This window comes from Mirounga leonina, unplaced genomic scaffold (genome assembly GCF_011800145.1).
Source record: "Mirounga leonina isolate KUSES-001 unplaced genomic scaffold, KU_Mleo_1.0 Mir_151, whole genome shotgun sequence".
NCBI lineage: Eukaryota > Metazoa > Chordata > Mammalia > Carnivora > Phocidae > Mirounga > Mirounga leonina.
In genome coordinates this window covers 37,271,895-37,292,268 of record NW_023270377.1, presented here as the reverse complement: position 1 = coordinate 37,292,268, position 20,374 = coordinate 37,271,895, and the positions used below count along the sequence as shown (strand labels likewise).

General features: G+C 40.4%; 1 protein-coding gene across 6 annotated transcripts in view; it reads right to left on the bottom strand.

Moving 5' to 3' along the window:
• ANKRD44 (ankyrin repeat domain 44) overlaps window positions 1-20,374 on the bottom strand; it is a 320,329-nt gene that overhangs the window by 30,129 nt on the left and 269,826 nt on the right. For all 6 annotated transcript variants that reach the window (XM_035007476.1, XM_035007479.1, XM_035007478.1 and 3 more), the window contains exons 17-18: window positions 10,338-10,409; window positions 328-529 (exon numbers count right to left, since the gene is read on the bottom strand). In XM_035007476.1, coding sequence (XP_034863367.1) covers window positions 328-529; window positions 10,338-10,409 — 274 coding nt within the window. The remainder of the gene's footprint in view (window positions 1-327; window positions 530-10,337; window positions 10,410-20,374) is intronic.

Here is a 20,374-nt window from a genome sequence, read left to right as displayed (position 1 = left end):
AAACACTCTAGTGAGGGTTACTGACAATGGGGAAGGCTATGCATGTGTGTGGGGGCGGGGTGGAGGGAGACAGGAAGTATACAGAAAATCACTATATCTTCCTCTCAATTTTGCTGTGAACCTAAAACGGCTCTAAAAGAAGAACACCAGAGTCTTTCTGGCTATAGAACACTAATCCTCTTCAAGTGGATAGTAGGCCAAAAGCATTTTGGAAGAGTGTAGGCATAGTTGATGTAGAAAGAAAATTGATACTTGAAAAGTTGGGATGAAAGAAAATGCTGTCATCCTTTTTCTTAGACTTGCAACCAGACTCTTGACAAGACCCACCTGAGGCATGAAGTGGGGTTCTTTTGGTGACATTGTCTTTCACAAAGATGGATGCGCCCTGATTGATAAGTGCTTCCACACATTCTGTGTGTCCCTTAAAGGCAGCCAGGTCCAGAGCAGTGCGGCCTTTCTCATCCCTGATGTCCAGGTCCACCAGCGACTGCAGAAGAACTTCCAAGGCCTGATGGTGCCCATTGTAGGCCTGCAAAGAAGAAACCAACCACTCAAATGCTTGCTCACCTCAAACCCCACAACAACCCACATGAGGGGCTGAGCCTCCCAGGTCACAGTTGGTGACCACTCCAAAGGGCACATCAGAAAAATGCTGGGGATAATTACTGAAACAGACAAACCAGAGAGTCAGACTGAAAAATTAGAATGCACAAGCCTCACAGCTACATAGGAATTTCTTCATGTTCTTTCTTGTTTGTCAGATAATTTGCTCCAAAGGTACTAAATATATTCTTATATTTATATCTATCAATCTAATAATCTAATACAGATTAGCAGCTGAATGAATTAATATAATGTTCTATCAGTTCACTCCTAAACATACTGACACAATCAGAATATTCTGGAGGAGACTTTTCTGTTAAACCTAGAGGAAAAAAAATCACTAAGAACAATGTGGACTTGGTAATTCATCAGAAGCATACAGATCTGTTACAGTCCAACATTTTAATTTCTAAGCATGGGACCCCAGGCAAGTTTCTTAATTTCACTTAGAGTTTGTTTTCTCATCTATAAAATGAGAGCAATAAAAGCTGCCTCCCAGGGAAGATAAAAAGAGATAAATTCACACAGACTTTCCATAATATCCTGTACACAGTGGCTGCCTCCTCCTTTCTCCTTTACTTCTCCCATTGATTATCATTAAACATAGACACAATTATGGAAATATATTCTGTGTACCAGCACCAAGTTCAGGCCTATTATGAGGTCCCATGCTATGTTAGGTTAAGAGGCTTCCCGCTACTGAGACAGAAAATCGAAAGACTGAGAGATAATTTTCATTAAGTCTATAAGGTAAAAAAATGTATGTGCACACACAAGGCAAAGGACATGGAAAATAAAAGAGAGAAGAGGGCCAAGGACAGGAGGGGGGGAACTGAGGCAGGAGAAGGAAGTAAGAAGGAGACACAGAGAAGTCCTGCCCCCGGTGCCTCAGCAGCCAGGCTCCCCCTCTTATGTCAGCTGCACTTTCTGCTTTCCCACCGTAGCGATTACTCGAGGCACAACGTATTTGAAAAGAAGCTTATTAGCACAGACAAAAGATCAATATCTCTCATACACAAAAAGCTCTTACAAACCATTTTAAAACTTAGGAAAATGTACAAAGGGCATGAAAAGACAGCTTACAGAAAAATAAATATGAAAGGCCAATGAACATATGGAGGAAATATGTAAATTTTTAAGGTACTATTTTTCAACTACCAGATTGACAATGAATAAGTTTGGTCATGTCCCAGTACTAGTTAAGACATGGTGAAAAAAAGCAGGGGCGCCTGGGTGGCTCAGTCAGTTAAGCGTCTGCCTTGGGCTCAGGTCATGATCTCAGGGTCCTGGGATTGAGCCTCCTTGGTCTCCCCGCTCAGCGGAGAGTCTGCTTCTCCCTCTCCCGCCCCCCCCTGCACTCCCTGCTCATGCTCTCTCTCTCAAATAAATAAATAAAATCTTTAAAAAAAAAAGACATGGTGAAAAAAGCAATCTATGCTCTGTTGTGCTCGGAGTATGGTGTGACATTTGTGAAGAGTGATTTGACAAAATCTATCAAAAACTTTTTGAAAAACTAAACTGCAGACAGTACGTATAGCATGACCTCATTTATATAAAAAGCAAATATATTTAGATCTATACCTATCTATATCTATGTATATTTCTATGTTCACAGAAAATTTTAGAATACAAAAGAAAGTGTTAATGGTGGCTACCTCGAGAAATGGAAGATAAAGTAAAGAGTATATGGACTTACTACCTTTTTAAAAATCCTTTGAATTTTTTCCTAAGTATATGTTAACAACAATAATACCAAAAACTAAATATAAAAGGATCCATAGAATTTTTTTTTTTAAAGATTTTATTTATTTATTTGAGACAGAGAGAATGAGAGACAGAAAGCATGAGAGGGAAGAGGGTCAGAGGGAGAAGCAGACTCCCTGCCGAGCAGGGAGCCCGATGCGGGACTCGATCCCGGGACTCCAGGATCATGACCTGAGCCGAAGGCAGTCGCTTAACCAACTGAGCCACCCAGGCGCCCCGGATCCATAGAATTTAAGAGTACTGATAGGAATTGTTTTAATACTTTCTCTTTACATTATTTTGTGAATGATTATGGTTATTATATATTATGTAGTAAACATATATATTACCTATAATATGCAGTATAATAATTCACATGCTGATGAATCTCAATATCCCATTTCTAACTTCTCCTTTTACTTCTAGACTTGTATATTCAACTGCCTATTGATATTTCCACTTGAATATATGCATCTCAAGCTTAACATGTCCCAAACCAAATTCTTAATTTCCTTCCTCAAACCTGCTCCAGCTGCAGCCTCTTCCATCTTAGTAAGTGGTAAGGCTATACCTCTAGTTGCTCAGGCCCAAAACTTTGGAGTCGTCTTTATCTTCCCTCTTAAGCCCAGGGTTGTAGTCCTATACAAGGGCTCTGGGACACTAGGGCAAGTGGGTGTTGAAAATAGCCTCTGGCTCCCCATCCTAGCCTGGCCATGCCCTGTACAGGGATGTGTCTGCTGAGAGCAAGGGACCCCTCTTGCTAACCACACAGAGGTGTCATCAGGTTCTCTGGCCCCTGGCAGGAAAACATCTACCCCCACATCCCTGGTCTAATTCACACACAGGTGCAGTGTGGCTATCAGCAGCCCTCAACGCGCCATCATCTCTACTCTTTCTTTAAAATATGTCCAGAATTGACCCAGTTCTCGCTATAGCACCATCCTCTTTCGCCAGGATTATGGCAAGGGCCTTCCTTTCCATCCTCGCCCCACTGCAATCTATTACTCTCACAGCCTCCAGATGAGCTCTCTTAAAACCCAAGTTGGACATACCAGTCCTTGATGAAAACTAGTCAATGGCTCCTTCCTTCCTTGATAATAAAATCCCAAACCATTCCGGCCCTTAGGATTAGGCCTCCTTCTACCCTGATCATCAGCATGCCTCCTCACTCACTCTGTTCAACCACACCAACCCCTCCTCCTACCCCATGGTTAAATAGATACATTTCCTCCTCCGGGCTATTGCATCTTTTCTTTTCTTTTCTTTTCCTTTCTTTCTTTGCTATTGCATCTTCTCTCTCTCTCTTTCTTTTTCAAAGTTTGTTTGTTTTTTTTAGTAAGCTCTACACCCAGTGTGGAGCTTGAACTCACGACCCCAAGATCAAGAGTCGCATCTCCACTGACTGAGCCGGCCAGGTGCTGCTGCATCTGTACTTCCTATTTCCTGTCTGAAAAGCTCTTTCCCCTGAGGGCCACGTGGCTCTCCTGGGACTTCTGCTTCCAATATCACCTTATCTGGAGGTTTTTCAGAGGCAAAAAACAGCCCTCCACCCTCCACCTCAGCATACTACCAGACACTCTCCAACCCACTTACCCTGCTTTATGTTATCTTTATAGCACTTATTACCACTTGATATCTGTTACTTATCTGTTGGTTTGTTTATCATCTGTGGTTGAAGGCACTTCATGTGTATTGCTCACTGCTGTACCTTAAATCATGCCCAGGGCATAGTAGACACTCAACGATTATTTGGTGAATAAATGACTTAATATAATGGCTATTATTATCATTTATTAGTATTAGTAGGAGAAATATATACATATATATGTACATATATATATTTAGAAATATATTCTTAAGTAGCAGCTATTTATCTATGCAAACATTCTTTTTACTGATGACAAAACAAAACAAGCACTGTTAATTAATTTGTCCAAGATCACTTGATTATATGAAATTTCAAACTTGTACAAAGAGAAGAGGAGAGTGTAACGAGTTCCTATATACCCAGCACCCAGTTTCAGCCATTATCAACTGACCATAGGGGATTTTAGGCCAACTTGGGAGGACCTATCCTGTAGCAGTGTCTACATCAGGGTGTAAATCAGCCTATCTCCCTTTACTCTGGGCTTATCTGTGACTTATTTGAAAACTGACTTTGTATAATACTTCTCATTTTAAAGTGTAATGGTAGCAAAAAAATGGGCAGAAGACATGAACAGACACTTCTCCAAAGAAGACATACAAATGGCTAACAGACATATGAAAAAATGTTCAACATCATTAGCCATCAGGGAAATTCAAATAAAAACCACATTGAGATACCATCTTACACCAGTTAGAATGGCAAAAATTGACAAGGAGAGGTTGGAGAGGTTGTGCAGAAAGGGGAACCCTCTTACACTGCTGGTGGGAATGCAAGTTGGTACAGCCACTTTGGAAAACAGTGTGGCGGTTCCTCAAAAAGTTGAAAATAGAGCTACCCTATGACCCAGCAATTGCACTACTGGGTATTTACCCCAAAGACACAGATGTAGTGAAAAGAAGGGCCGTATGCACCCCAATGTTCATAGCAGCAATGTCCACAATAGCCAAACTGTGGAAGGAGCCGAGATGCCCTTCAACAGACGAATGGATAAAGAAGATGTGGTCCATATATGCAATGGAATATTACTCAGCCATCAGAAAGGATGAATGCCCAACTTTTACATCAACATGGATGGAACTGGAGGGGATTATGCTAAGTGAAATAAGTCAAGCAGAGAAAGGCAATTATCATATGGTTTCACTTATTTGTGGAACATAAGGAAAAACATGGAGGACATTAGGAGAAGGAAGGGAAAAATGAAGGGGTGGGGGGAGTCAGAGGGGGAGACGAACCATGAGAGACTATGGACTCTGGGAAACAAACAGGGTTTTAGAGGGGATGGAGATGGGGGGATGGGTTAACCTGGTGATGGGTATTAAGGAGGGCATGTGCTGCAATGAGCACTGAGTGTTATATGCAAACAATGAATCATGGAACACTACATCCAAAACTAATGATGTACTGTATGGTGACTAACATAACATAATAAAAAAAAAAATAAAGTGTAATGGTAGCAACTGATTCGCTTATATGGGAATCCTGACTTCACACCAAAGAGAAATGAATCCCCCGTAGATAACAGCAGTGTCTAGATGTCATCTGCAAATACTGGTTCCTTCAGTGCCAGTTAACTATTATGACAAAGAGGGTAAACATTTTAATTTCCATCTGTATGACTTAGCCTAGGAAAATAGAATCAGCTACTTATAAATTGCATGCGTATCTACAAAACATGTGGGCTAACATATTTAGATTTAATAAAGAGAAGACACGGGAAAGAGAAATGTACGTAGGAAGGAAGCCAGTGTGAAGGGATAAAGCTCTGTTCAGAAGAGCGGAGTCACATTACAAGGCACTTAAGCTAGGTGTTAAACTTATCCCCACACTTTCTTCTTTAATCCTCGCCACAAAAAATAAATCCATCAGCCTGTGTTAAATTTAGAGGCTTAATAATAATTTAAAAAAAAGATGGAGTGACCCCGCTGGTAATTAGGAAATCTTCAGAATTCCAACCCACACTTTCTTCTCTATCAGGCACTTTAAATTATCTTAAAGACAGAATGGTTCAAAGGCCAGATTTACCCATAGAATTCCTTTCATTTCTCCCCCAGTCTAGCTTGAATTTTAGCATGCAAAAACATTACCCCACAGAATCGAAGACATAAACTATGTACACTCAACTTTAAGGGCAATTTAAGGGGAATAATGAAAATAACTTTGATTAGACAAGAACTTTCACTTATTGCCACACTTTAGAACTTAACCTGGAAACAAAGGAACATGTGATATGGAATTCTATTTTAGGGTTAAATGCAAGATTCTGTCTTAGGGCAGGTATACGGTTCTTGGAGTATATAAAATGTATCAATAAAGCTTTAAACTCTTTGAAGGAGGCTCAAGTAGGCAGGAAAGGAGACCTTTCTCATGTCAGCAGTACATGATGAAAATTGCCCTATTCCTCTATTTCCATCCTAAACTAGCTAATTAATAGGTAGTTTCACCAATAATTTCTGAAATAACTAAAAGAGGAGGTAATCACAGAAAAGAACAAATATGCTGGTTCAAAAGCATGGAATAGTTTGGCTTTCAATAGACAACCCAGTTCAAACCTTCACAGAGGTAGCAATCAAATATTTTAAATTTGCTTTATGAAAAATCTTTATTAAAAAATATATCATTAGGTCACTTAAATATGTCTTAAACACAACTAATTTCTTTGAACTTTTTAGATAGGAACTGAGGGCAACGAGGAAAAAGAATTTGGGATCTCAACAGAATCCACGAAACAATGGGTCCGTCTGGAAATCTTGACAGCTGGAGCCTTTCATTTGCATAGCCTTGTTTCTTGATTTAATTCTGTCAAGTGGATGAAATGTTTATGAAATTCACTGGGTTGATAACCCTGGAGACTTGAAGCATTCAGCCAGGAAATAGTAACTCAAGGCAGGTCAGGTTTCTTGTGGCAGTCAAGGTTTGGGGGCATCTGGTTCTGTTTCATTGCTAGAATTCAACCACAGAAGAAATAATGTGCCTTGGGTTTTTTATCAAGTTAATTGCCACAGAGGCCCCTGGAGAGGGTGATGGGCATACTTGCAGGGTTCTTAAAGCAAATAATAATTTTTTAAAGGTGTTAGCATTTAGAGGGCAAGAATAACATAGTTGTTTTTTTTTTTAAGATTTTATTTATTTATTTGCGAGAGAGAATGAGAGACAGAGAGCACGAGAGGGAGGAGGGTCAGAGGGAGAAGCAGACTCCCGGCTGAGCAGGGAGCCCGATGCGGGACTCGATCCCGGGACTCCAGGATCATGACCTGAGCCGAAGGCAGTCGCTTAACCGACTGAGCCACCAGGCACCCAAGAATAACATAGTTCTAAAATTCATCCACTGCTATCACCCTGGTCAAAGTCATCGTCATCCTGGTCAAAGTCATCGTCGTCCTCATCCTCATCCTCATCATCAACACTTCCTGGTTATCTTGCTTCTGTTTTTGTTCCCTTACAAAGTAGACTCAACACAGAAGCTAAAGTGATCCTTTTCAAACAAAAGTCATATCATATCATCTGTTTCTTCAAATTCCTCCAAATGGTTTTCTAATTTGCTCAGAGTAAAAGTTGAAGTTCTTACAATGGAGTAGGAGGCCCTCCCCTGACTCCCCGCCCCCTCCAGGACATGTCCCACCCCATCCCCTACCACTCTCCCTTCCCCACTCTGCTGTTCTGGGACCACGCCAAGGATGCCCTTACCCCCAGGGACTCTGCACTTCTGGACTCTTCCCAGAACACTCTTCTGTCAGATATCAACATGGGTAGCTCTTAAGGTCTCTGTTCAAATGTGAGATTCTGTGCTATAAAAAGTAGAGCCTCATCTGCCACCTCAGTGCATCTTACTGGTCCCATTTGTAGCACGGGCAGCACTTCCTACCATCTGGCGTGTTATATATTTACTTGCCTATTTCTCTCCTAGACTGGAAACTCTACAAGGACAGAGGCTGGGTGTTTACCGCAACCTCTCCAGCTGCCGAACACATGCTTAGCACACTCACAGTCGGTATATGTCAAATGAAAGAACGATACGTTAGCATTAGTGAGGATGAAGCTAGGTGATTGCACCTGTGTGCCAGGCACTGTTCTAACCACTTTACGCGCATTCGCTCATGTCATCCCCACAACGGCCCATGACAGAGGTACTGCGATTCTCCTCATGTTATGGGTGAGGAAACTGAGACACAAGAGGTTAGGTATTTGGCCAAGACCATACAAAAACAAATAAATTTACAAATTAGACAGGGTTTGGGGGTCCTTAACTTACTCCTTTTCATTTACAGGTGGGAAAACCATGTCTAGGCGAGTTGTTAATGGGAAGACTGGGGGCCCCAGCCTGGGTGTACTGCCCAGGCGCCTGCCAGCTGCAGGACTGCCAAATGCCCAGTTCTCGCCAGTGATAACATGCTACCCTGTCTTTACACGGCCAGAATCCCACAGATCTTAGCAGAGCAACTGGCACACAGTAAGCACTCAACCATAATTTTTGGAAAAAGAAAAAAAGGAATGAGAGATGACAGAATTTGGGGGAAGCTAAGAAAGTCTCTTCTCAGATTATGAGCAGGTATGGCAATGCAACCAACCCACTGGCAAAGGGCATGAGGATTCTATCTGAGATCACCTCAAACAGTCCTCGTTCGAGGCAGCCAATGCTGTATGTGAACCCTCAGCTTTGGGGTACCTTCCCCAGGTGCAGTAGATGGGTTAGGCAGAGATTCCAGGGAGCAACCTTAAGAGCAACCTGTCCTAAGAGCCAAGTGGCATGAAGTTTTATACATGCAAATATCCCACTACCCATCCACCTTTCCCACTCTAAGTCCATCTCTAGAACAAAGACTGATGCACATTTTAGCCTAATTCACTGGACCCAAAATGTGTGTGTGTGTGTGTGGGTGTGTGAGTGGGTGTGGCAGAGGGTGGTGAATGGGATCACCAGATGTGCTGGTGACTACGTGGGGAGACTGGCAATGAAGCAGGGGCTCCATGCAGTGTGACCAGTTCATCCCAGTCCTTATGGGATGGTGTCATACCCTCGCCTTGCCTGACTACATATGTATGCCCATCAACAAAACACTCTCCTCTGTTCTACAAAATCTTCGTCTCAAGTTCTCATCAGAATCACACTGAGAAGTGCTTATACTGGATGGTATAAGTGAATGTCATAACAGTTGAACTCAGAGACCCAGCCCCTTTGCACTCTTCTTAGCAGTCAGCCTCCAGGGACACCCAAACACCATCACTGCGGTCGTGCACTGAGGCCTCACGCTGCAGCAGCACCTTCTACGGGGGAGCTGCCACTGCTGGGTGTGGCTGTCAGTCCCAGAGGCTCCTAGAGAAGAGCTGGTGACTACCAACTCCTAGCAGGACACCAGCTGAGACAGAGTGGTGGGTGAGTTTGTTGGCCCGGTCACCCCCATGGAGAGTTTGGGGATCCTCACTCTGAGCTGGTGCATTTCCCTTCGATTAGGGATGTGGAGAGGAAGCCTTACTGGTGACAGGATAAGTCTTCCTCCCCACTCTGAGATCTCAGCCAGTACAAGAACCAGAGCCTCACACCTCCTCCGAGACCCTGATTTCAAGCGCAGGCAGAAAAAGCAGAGTTGCAATTACGCATGTGCTCATCTTGCTCTCACAAGTTTGTGTTTAAATAGCTCACAACTTTTTAATTGTGGTATTTGGTTGATTTTGTGGTAGGTTGTAGACTCATGTACTGTTGGCTACATCAAATCTGTAAAGCCAAAATGTGTTCTTCAAATTTCCTCAATTTTTTAAATTTAACTACTAGGTAGTAATACTTTTAAAAGACTGTTAAGGGCGCCTGGGTGGCTCAGTTGGTTAAACGACTGCCTTCGGCTCAGGTCATGATCCTGGAGTCCCGGGATTGAGTCCCGCATCGGGCTCCCTGCTCAGCGGGGGGTCTGCTTCTCCCTCTGACCCTTCCCCTCTCATGCTCTCTGTCTCTCATTCTCTCTCTCGCAAATTAAAAAAATAAAAAAATAAAATAAAAAAGTTTAAAAATAAATAAATAAATAAATAAATAAAAGACTGTTAAAATGTATAATCGTCATTTATTATGTACACTGTGGTAAAGGCTTTAAGAAAATTATCTTTCTTTTGCCCTCATTTTACAGTTGGGAAACTGAGGCCCAGACGGGGTAAGTAATGTGTCTGAGGTCACCAGTGGGTGAAGTTGGGATTGGAATTTGAGTCAGTCTTTCTGCAGCCTGTGCCTTTACTCATGTACTGCTTTCATTATTAGTTATTATTGTGTTACTATGCTTTCATTTTAAGAGCAGCCTAGTTCTAGGAACACTTAGGTACTTTTTGTAACAGAGGAAGCCGCCTGAGGCACCTCACTTACAGCTAAGTGGAGTGGACTCTTGGTAGCACCGGAGTCTGAGTCTTCAAAACCATTGTTGGTTCTTTCTAAAAGCTGTGAAGACAAAAAAAAAAACCATTTGTACGTGAGTAAAATTTGCAGAAGGAATCCTCCTTTAAGGATACTAATGTTGACATCAATGCAAAAGAGGCTTTGGAAATGTAAAAAATAATGCAACTTAGCAATATACGAAATCTGGTGCAGCATATCCGAAACAAATAAGAAATCGAACACGGCATATCTAAAACAGGTACTCTAACCGAATCTTTCAACTTCTAGATCATCTCAGCACTTGCTAATAAAAAAAGGCTTTCATACTTGAAAGATGCTCAGCCTCACCAATCCAGGAAAATAATTCGTGTTTAATCCACTTTTCACCCAGCAGATTGTAATAATGAAAAATTATAATACCTAGTGTTTATTCCATCATCAAACACACATTTACTGGAGGTAGTGTTGGAAGAGACATATAAATCTCCTGTTCTCATGGAGCTTACATTCTAGGGAGGGAAATCAGAGACAAACAAATGAATACAGAAATAAGAAAATATCTGCTGATGACATATGCTATAATGAAAATAAAATAGGGTGATGTGATAGGGGATGACTGGGAAGTTACTTAACAGCTGATGATTAGGGAAGTCCCCTTCAAGGAAGTGACAATTAAAGTAAGACCTAAATAATAAGAAGAATTACACCAAGTAAAAGTGTGTCAGGAGAGTATTCTGGAGGAGGAAGTTGTGGAGAAGGGAGTACAAATGCATCAAGGGGGGATGTACATGGTGAGCTGAAGGAACAGAAAGGATAGTGTGACCAGGGTATGATGCTGGTGAAGGTATCAGGAAAAAGACATTCTCATGGACTCTTGGTGGGAACAAATTATTAAAACCTTTCTGGGCAATTTGTACATACCTCTGACCCTAGGAATTAATTCCCAATAAATAATGAGACAAGTGCACAATGATGCATGTATAAAGAAAATTCTTCAATGAATATTTGATGAATGATTACCCATGTGCCTAGACACTGAAGATTCAATAATAAATAATATATTAAAATATCAATTTTCTTGGGGGGGGGATAGGGTAGGCAATAAAAGAAAGAAGTTATGTAGTTAATTAGAAAACAGGGGAGGAAGGTTCAGAGGGCCAGAGGGGAGATCAGTTTGGAACTTAAATAGGTGATCAGGGAAGATCTTACTGGCTGAGAAAATTCTGGAGGGTGATGAGAGAGCCTTGTGGACATCTGGGGAAGGAGCATTCCAAGCAGAGGGGCCAGCAACTGCCAAGTCCCTCTGGAACAGGTGTGCTTAAGAACATCTAGGATGCTGGAGCAGAGTGAGCAAGGATGAGAATGACAGGAAAGGAAAGAGAGATGGTGGCAGTGGGGGTGGGAGTGTCATCAAGAGCCTTCTGGGTTGTTGTAAGAATTTTGACTTTTCATCCTGAGATGGAATGTCACTGGTGTGTTTTGAGCAGAGGGATGACATGTTCTAACTTTTAGACTCTAGGGAGGGCACAGAGAGAAACTGGGGCAATAGTCTAAGAGAGAAATAACAGTGGCTTAAAGCCATGGAGAGCAGTAGGGATGGAGAGAAGTAGTTGGATTGTAGGTATTTTTGGAGGTAGAATCAACAGGATTTCTTGATGGATTGGTTGAACATGAACGTAAGAGAAAGAGAGAAGTCAAGGATGATTCCCAGGATTTTGTCCTATGCAAATGGAAGGATGGCAGTTCCATGAACTGAGATGGAAAAGAACAAAGGTGGAATATACATAGTGGGAAAGAGTGAAAGTTTGGTTTTGGAAATGGTAAGTTTGAGATGTTTTTTAAAGCATCCAAAAATGCATGCTAACCAAGCAGCTGTTGGGCACATGGGTGTGGAGTTCAGGTATTTAAAGCCATAAGATTGGATGAGATGAGCAAGAGAGTAAAGTAAACAGAGATGAGAGATAAGGAGAGAGTTGGAAAGATGAGGGGGAGTCAGCAGGGAGATAGATTGAGCAGATGAACTAGAAGGAACACCAGGAAGTGTGAGGTCTGGAAACCAAGTGAAGAAAAAGTTTTAATGAGATAATGAGTAACCATGTCAGAAGTCCTGATAGGTCAAGTAAAATGAGCCCTGAGAATTGACCACTGGGCTTGGCAACACAAGGCTATTAGTGACTCTGTGAACAGCAGTTTATCAAAACACTGTTTATATGAAAAAAAAAAATAGAAAAAGAGACAGCAAGAAAGATGGGTTAAATAAATTAGAAGTGGGACAGGGACTTCTGGGGAAAATGGTGGAGTAGGAAATTCCGAGGCTCACCTCATCGCAATACAACTAGTTAACACCCACATCAGTGTAAATAACGCAGAAAATGATCCAAAGATTGGCAGAACAGACTCTCCACAGCTATGAATTGAGAAGAGGCCACATCAAATTGTGTAGGAAGGGCAGAAATGTGGTTGGGAGCTAAACAGACCTGTGGGACTGTTTGAGGGAGGGAGGAACAATAGGGGTACAGAGAAGGGAGAGAAACAGAAAATTACACCAAGCACCCGGGCACGGGAACCCACACAGGGAAGATGAATCCCCATAACATTTGGCTTTGAAAACCAGAGGGGCCTAATTTCTTGAGTTCTTACAATCAGTGGGGCTTACCACCTGGAACTTTAAAAATCAGTGAGCTCAGCTCTGGGACAGCCTGGAGGGTAATAGGAAACGGAGTCCTGCCTTTAAAGAGACAGCACAACAAACAGCCCAGCAGAGATGCAGCACAGAATCAGCAGTTTGAAAAATGCCTGGGATACAAGGGAAGATTTATTTATTAATCTCAGAGCATGTGCTGGAGGGGCAGGGATTTTTAGAAGACCATTCCAAGAAAAAAAGAGTTGGCAGGTATCATTTCCCTCCCTTGTCCCCTAGCCTAGACACATTGACCAACTCTGTGCCAACATTTTCCACCTAACTTGCCCCTGCCCTAGTGCTCTCCTCCAGACCTGCCCCCTTCAGTATGTCCTTACCCGGAGCCCACCCAAAGAGGTGCCACAAGCCTGGCAGTGCACAAGCAGCCCTGACAGGAGCCAGTACTACATCAAAGTGACTCCTTCCTGGGGAGAGGGGAGGATCACTATACATACCAGTCTGACTGCGGCTCCAGCATGGGCTGGGAGCAGACATCAGGTCTGACTGCAGGCCCTGCTCACCAACAAAAGCTTCTCAGGAGACAACACAGGGAAAGTGCCCTGCAGTTTGGTGCTACTGTATCTCTGGCAAATGCTTGGTCTGACTCAACTCAAACCCAAGGCAGCCCCAGCTGGCCCACTAACAACACAGGGACCAAACCCTGCCCACACAGGCAAAGAGAGATGACTGGACTGAAGGCAAAAGCAGCCCAACCACAACAGTGGGGTGCACACAACACACATAGGAGATACCCCAAAGCGCCAGGTTCTGGTAAACAGGGGACTTTGCACTGCAGGGCACTACTGGACTCTTCTTCATAAGGCCACTATTTTCAAGAGCAGGAGATGTAGTGGACTTTCCTAACACATAGAAACACAGACAGGGAGTTAGACAAAAATGAGGAGACAGAAGAATATGTCTCAAATGAAAGAATAGGACAAAATCACAGCAAGGGAGCTAAAACAAATGGAGATAAGTAATATACTTGATAGAGAATTTAAAGTAATGGTCATAAAGATACTTACTAGACTTGAGAAAAGAGTGGAGAACCTTAGTGAGACCCTCAACAAAGAGAAAACATAAAAAAGAACCAGAGATGAACTCAATAAATGAAATTAAACATTTCCTAGATGAAATAAATAGTAGACTACAGGAAGCAGAAGAATGGTCAGTAACCTGGAGGACAGAGTAATGGAAAGCAATCAAACTGAACAATCAAAGAGAAAAAAAGTAATAATAAAAAAGGAAAAAAGACTTAGGGAATTCAGTGACACCATCAAGCATGATAGCATTCACATGATAGGGATCCCAGAAGAAGAGATAGATAGGAAAGGAGGCAGAAAATTTATTTGAAGATATAATATCTGAAAACTTTCTGAATCTGGGGAAGGAAACAGAAATCCAGATCCAGGAGTCACAAAGATCCCCCAACAAAAATCTACCCAAGGAGGTCCACAGCAAGATACATAGTAATTAAAATGGTGAAAAGAAGTGATAAAGAGAATTTTAAAAGCAACAAGAGAAAAAAAAAGCAGTTACATAAAAGGGAAGCCCCATTAGGCTATATCAGTGGAGTTTTCAGTAGACACTTTGCAGGCCAGAAAGGAGTGGCATGATATATTCAAAGTGCTGAAAGAAAAAAACCCAGCAACCAAAAACACTCTATCCAGCAAGGCTATCATTCAGAATAGAAGGAGAGATAAAAAGTTTCCCAGACAAAAGTTAAAGGAATTAATCATCACTAAACTAGCCCTACAAGAATATTAAAGGGGACTTTTTTCTTTTCTTTTCTTTTCTTTTCTTTTCTTTTCTTTTCTTTTTTAAGAGAGAAAGCGAGAGAGAGCACGCACGTGGGTGCACAAGCAGCATGGAGGGGCAAAGGGAGAGGGAGAGAGAATCCCAAGCAGGCTCCACACTCAGCACTGAGCCTGACTCGGGGCTCAATCCCACCACCCTGAGGTCACAACCTGAGCCTAAATCAAGAGTCAGATGCTTAACTGACTGAGCCACCCAGGCACCCCTAAAGGGACTTTTTGAATGGAAAGGAAAGACCATAAGTAGAAGACAAGTAGGAAGCAAAAAGCAGTAAAATTAGCTATATTATAAAAACGAGTCAAGGGATTCACAAAATAAAAGGATGGATACCATATATCTAAAACATGGGGGTGGGAAGAGGAGTAAAGAATGGGTTCAAACTTAAGCAATCATCAACTTAATATACACTGATACTGGTAACCACAAATTAAAAACTAGCAATAGATATGCAAAAAATAAAGAGAAAGGATTCCAAGTATATCACTACAGAAATCCAGCTAACCATGAAAGAAAAAAGCAAGAGAAGAAAGGAACAGAGAAGAACTACAAAAACAACCATAAAACAAGTAACAAAACAGCAATAAGTACATACTTATCAATAACTACTCTGAGGGGCACCTGGGTGGATAAGTCTGTTAAGTGTCTGCCTTTGGCTCAGGTCATGATCCCAGAGTCTTGGGATCCAGCCCCACATTAGGCTTCCTGCTCAGTGAGGAATCTGCTTCTCCCTCTCCCCCTGCTCATGCTCTCTCTCTCTCTCAAATAAATAAAATCTTTTAAAAAAATAACTACTTTGAATGTAAATGGACTAAATGTTCCAATCAAAAGACGTGCGATGATGGAATGGATAAAAAAGCAAGATCCATCTAAATGCTGCCTACAAGACTCATTTCAGACTTAAAGACACATGCAGATTGAAAGTAAAAGTATAGAAAGGCATTTATCATGCAAATGTAAGTGAAAAGAAAGCCAAGGTAGCAATACTTATATCAGACAAAATAGACTTTAAAACAGACTGTAACAAGAGACAAAGAAAGAAACTATATAATCATAAAGGGAATAATCCAACAGGAATATGTAACAACTATAAATATTTTATGCACCCAACATGGGAACGCCCATATATATAAAGCAGCTAATAACAAACATAAAGGAAGTAATTGACAATAATACAATAATAGTAGGGGACATTACCACCCCACTCACATTAGTGGATGGATCATCTGACAGAAAATCATCAAGGAAACAGTGGCTCTGAGTGACACATTGGAGTAGACGGATCTAATAGATATATTAAGAACATTCCAACCTAAGACAGCAGAATACACATTCTTTTCAAGTGCATATGGAATAGTCTCCAGAATAGATCACATATTAGGCCACAAACCAAGTCTCAACAAATTCAAAAACACTAAAGTCATACCATGTATCTTTTCTGACCACAACATTATGAAACTAGAAATCAAGCACAAGAAAAAATTCTGGAAAGAACACAAATACATGGATTTTAAATAACACGCTACTAAACAATGAATGGGTCAGCCAAGAAATCAAAGAGGAAATAAAAAAATACATGGCAGTAAATAAAAATGAAAATATAATTGTCCAAAATCTTTGGGATGCAGCAAAAACTGTCCTAAGAGGGAATTTTATAGCAATACAGGCCTACCCCAAGAAGCAAGAAAAATTTTTTCTCAAATAAACAACCTAATGTTACACCTAAAGGAGCTAGAAAAAGAAGAATAAACCAAACCCCAAATCACTAGAAAGAAGGAAGTAATAAAGATTAGAGCAGAAACAAATGAAATAGAAACTGAAAAAAAATAATAATAAAACAGATCAACGAAACAATGAAACAAGGAGCTGGTTCTTTGAAAAGATAAACTTTCAGCCAGACTCATCAAAAAAAAGAAAGCAAGAAAGAAAAAGGAGAAAGAAAAAACAGAGAGGACTCAAGTAAATAAGCAAAATCAGAAATGAAAAAGAAATGACAACTGATACTACAGATACAAAGAATTATAAGAGAATATTATGAAAAATTATATGCCAACAAACTAGACAACCTAGAAGAAATGGATAAACTCCTAGAAACATATAACCTCCCAAAACTGAGTCAGGAAGAAATAGAAAATTTGAACAGACCAGTTAGCAGCAATGAAAATGAAGCAGTAATCAAAAAACTCCCAACAAACACAAGTCCAGGACCAGATGGCTTCACAGGCAAATTTACTAAACATTTATTTAAAGAAAAATTAATACGTATTCTTCTCAAACTATTATTAAAAAAATAGAAGAGGAAGGCAGGCTTCCAAATTCACTCTATGGGGCCAACATTATCCTGATAACAAAACCAGATAAAAACACTCCAAAAAAAGGAGAACTACAGGCCAATATCTCTGATGAACATAGATGCAAAAATCCTCAACAACATTGCAAACCAAATCCAATAATACATTAAAAAAAATCATTCACCGCAATCAAGTGGGATTTATTCCTGGGATGCAAGTGTGGTTCAATATTTGGAAATCAATCAATGGGATGCATCACATCAATAAGAGAAAGGATAAACCAATATAATCATTTCAATAAATGCAAAAAAAAAAAAGCATTTGACAAAGTACAACATCCATTCATGATAAAAACCCTCAACAAAGCATGTTTAGAGGGAACATACCTCAACATAATAAAGGCCACTCATGAAAAACCCACAGCTAACATCATATTCAATGGTGAAAAAACTGAGAGATTTTCTCCTAAGTTCAGGAACAAGACAAGGGTGTCCACTCTCACCACTTTTATTCAGCATAGTACTAGAAATCCTAGCCACAGCAATCAGACAAGAAAAAGAAATAAAAGGCATCCAAACCTGTAAGGAAGAAATAAAACTTTCACTCTCTGCAGATGACATGATACTATATATGGAAAACCCTAAAGATTCTACCAAAAAAAATGCTAGAATTGATAAATGAATTCAGTAAGGTTGCAGGGAATAAACATAACCAAGGAGGTAAAGACCTGTACTATGAAAACTACAAAACACTGATGAAAGAAACTGAAGGTGAAACAAACAAATGGAAAGATATTCCATGCTCATGGATTGAAGAACAAATATTTTAAAATGTCCATACCACCCAAAGCAATCTGTACATTTAATGTAATCCCTATCAAAACACCAACAGCATTTTTCACAGAACTAGAATAAATAATCCCAAAATTTGTATGGAACCACAAAAGACCCTGAATAGCCAAAGCGATCTTGAAAAAGAAGAATAAAACTGGAGGAATCACAATCCCAGATTTCAAGATATACTACAAAGCTGTAGTAATCCAAACTGTATGGTGCTGGCACAAGAAGAGATACATAGAACAATGGAACAGAATAGAGAACCAAGAAACAAACCCATGATTATATGGTCAATTAATTTTCAACAAAGGAGGCAAGAATATGCAATGGGAAAAAGACAGTCTCTTCAAACAATGGTGTTGGGAAAACTGACAGCGACATGCAAAAGAATGAAACTGGACTACTTTCTTACACCATACACAAAAATAAACTCAAAATGGATTAAGGATCTAAATGTGAGACCTGAAACCATAAAAATCTTAGAAGACAGAATAGTCAGTAATTGCTTTAACATCGGCCATAGCAACATTTTTCTAGATATGTCTCCTGAGGCAAGAGAAACAAAAACAAGAATAAACTATTGGGACAGCATCAAAATAAACAGCTTCTGCACAGCAAAGGAAACAATCAATAAAATAAAAATACAACCTACTGAATGGGAGAAAATATTTGCAAATAACATATCTGATGAAGGGTTAGTATCCAAAATATGTAAAGAACTTACACAACTCAACACCAAAAAACCACAAACAATCCAATTAAAAATTAGGCAGAAGACATGAACAGACATTTCTCCAAAGAAGACATCCAGATGGCCAACACATAAAACGATGCTCAATATTACTCATCATAAGTGAAGTGCAAATCAAAACCACAATGAGATATCACTTCACACCTGTCAGAATGGCTAAAATCAAAAACACAAGAAAAAACAAGTGTTTATGAGGATGTGGAGAAAAATGAACCCTTGTGTATTGTTGGTGGGAATGCAAACTGGTGTAGCCACTGTGGAAGATAATATGGAGTTTGCTCAAAAAATTAAAAACAGAGCTATGATATGATCCAGTAATTCCACTCCTGGTACTTAACCAGAGAATAAGAAAAAACTAATTTGAAAGGTATGTGCACCCCTATGTTCACTGAAGCATTATTTACAATAGTCAAGACATGGAAGCAGCCTAAGTGTCCATCAATAGATGAATAGATAAAGAAGATGTGGTATACGTATAATGAAATATTATTCAGCCACAAAAAAGAATGCAATCTTGGCATTTGCTACAACATGGATGGATCTAGAGACTATAATGCTAAGTGAAATAAGTTAGTCAGAGAAAGACAAATACCCTATGATTTTACTTATATGTGGAATTTAAGAAACAAAACAAATGAACAAAGAAAAAAATAGACAAACCCAAAAATGGACTCTTAAATACAGAAAACAAACCAATGGTTACCAGAGGGGATGTAGGTGGGGGTATAGGTGAAATAGGTGAAGGGGATTATGAGTACACTTATCTTGATGAGCACTGAGTAATGTATAGAATTGCTGAGTCACTATATTGTACACCTGAAATTAATATAACATTGTATGTCGACTCCACTGGAAATAATTTTTTACAAGTTTAAATAAATAAAATCTAAGTAAATAAGAGTGGTGTAATCACCCATTGAGATAAATTATCCTTATTTATGTTGCTTTAAGTTCTTCTTTGTATAGTGATGTATCCAAAACGAACAAAAACCCAACACCCAAAGCAGTGATGTGTGGTGAATATGGTGGTACTCAACATCCACTCCAGCGGGCTGTGGAAGCTAGACAGTTATAAACTATGTTTCCTAGGCTTCCTTGAACTAGGGTTCCAGATGTAATTTAAGTTCTGCCAATTAGATGCACTGACCTGAAATGCTGAGGACAGACATGAGCTGAGGACATCTCTGTGATTTCCGATGATGCGCACAGTTGTGAAGACTTTGTCTTTCAGCTTCCTGGGTACAGGCTCCTAGCTTAGTGAGGGTGGAGTTGCCAGACACAGGGATACTGGGCATCCACTTTTTGGCGGTATGGATCAAGCAGGAGCTGTGGGGCTCTAGGGCCAACAGTAGTGGCACTGACAAGCGTGTCCCCCCATAGCCAGGATGATTTGTCCGTGGAGCAGCCGTTCTGGTGGATACTTTCTGATTCCCTGTCACCCTGATCATGGGGAAGGGGCAGCCGCCCCGGCTAGTCCAAGCTCACAGTTCAGGCTTATTTCTGGATGATCACCCAGGCATCTCCTCTTCTATTTATTTTTTTAAATTATTTTTTTAATTTAAATTCAATTAAATAACATATAATGTATTATTGGTTTCAGAGGTACAGGTCTGTGATTCATCAGTCTTATATAATACCCAGTGCTCATTACATCAAGT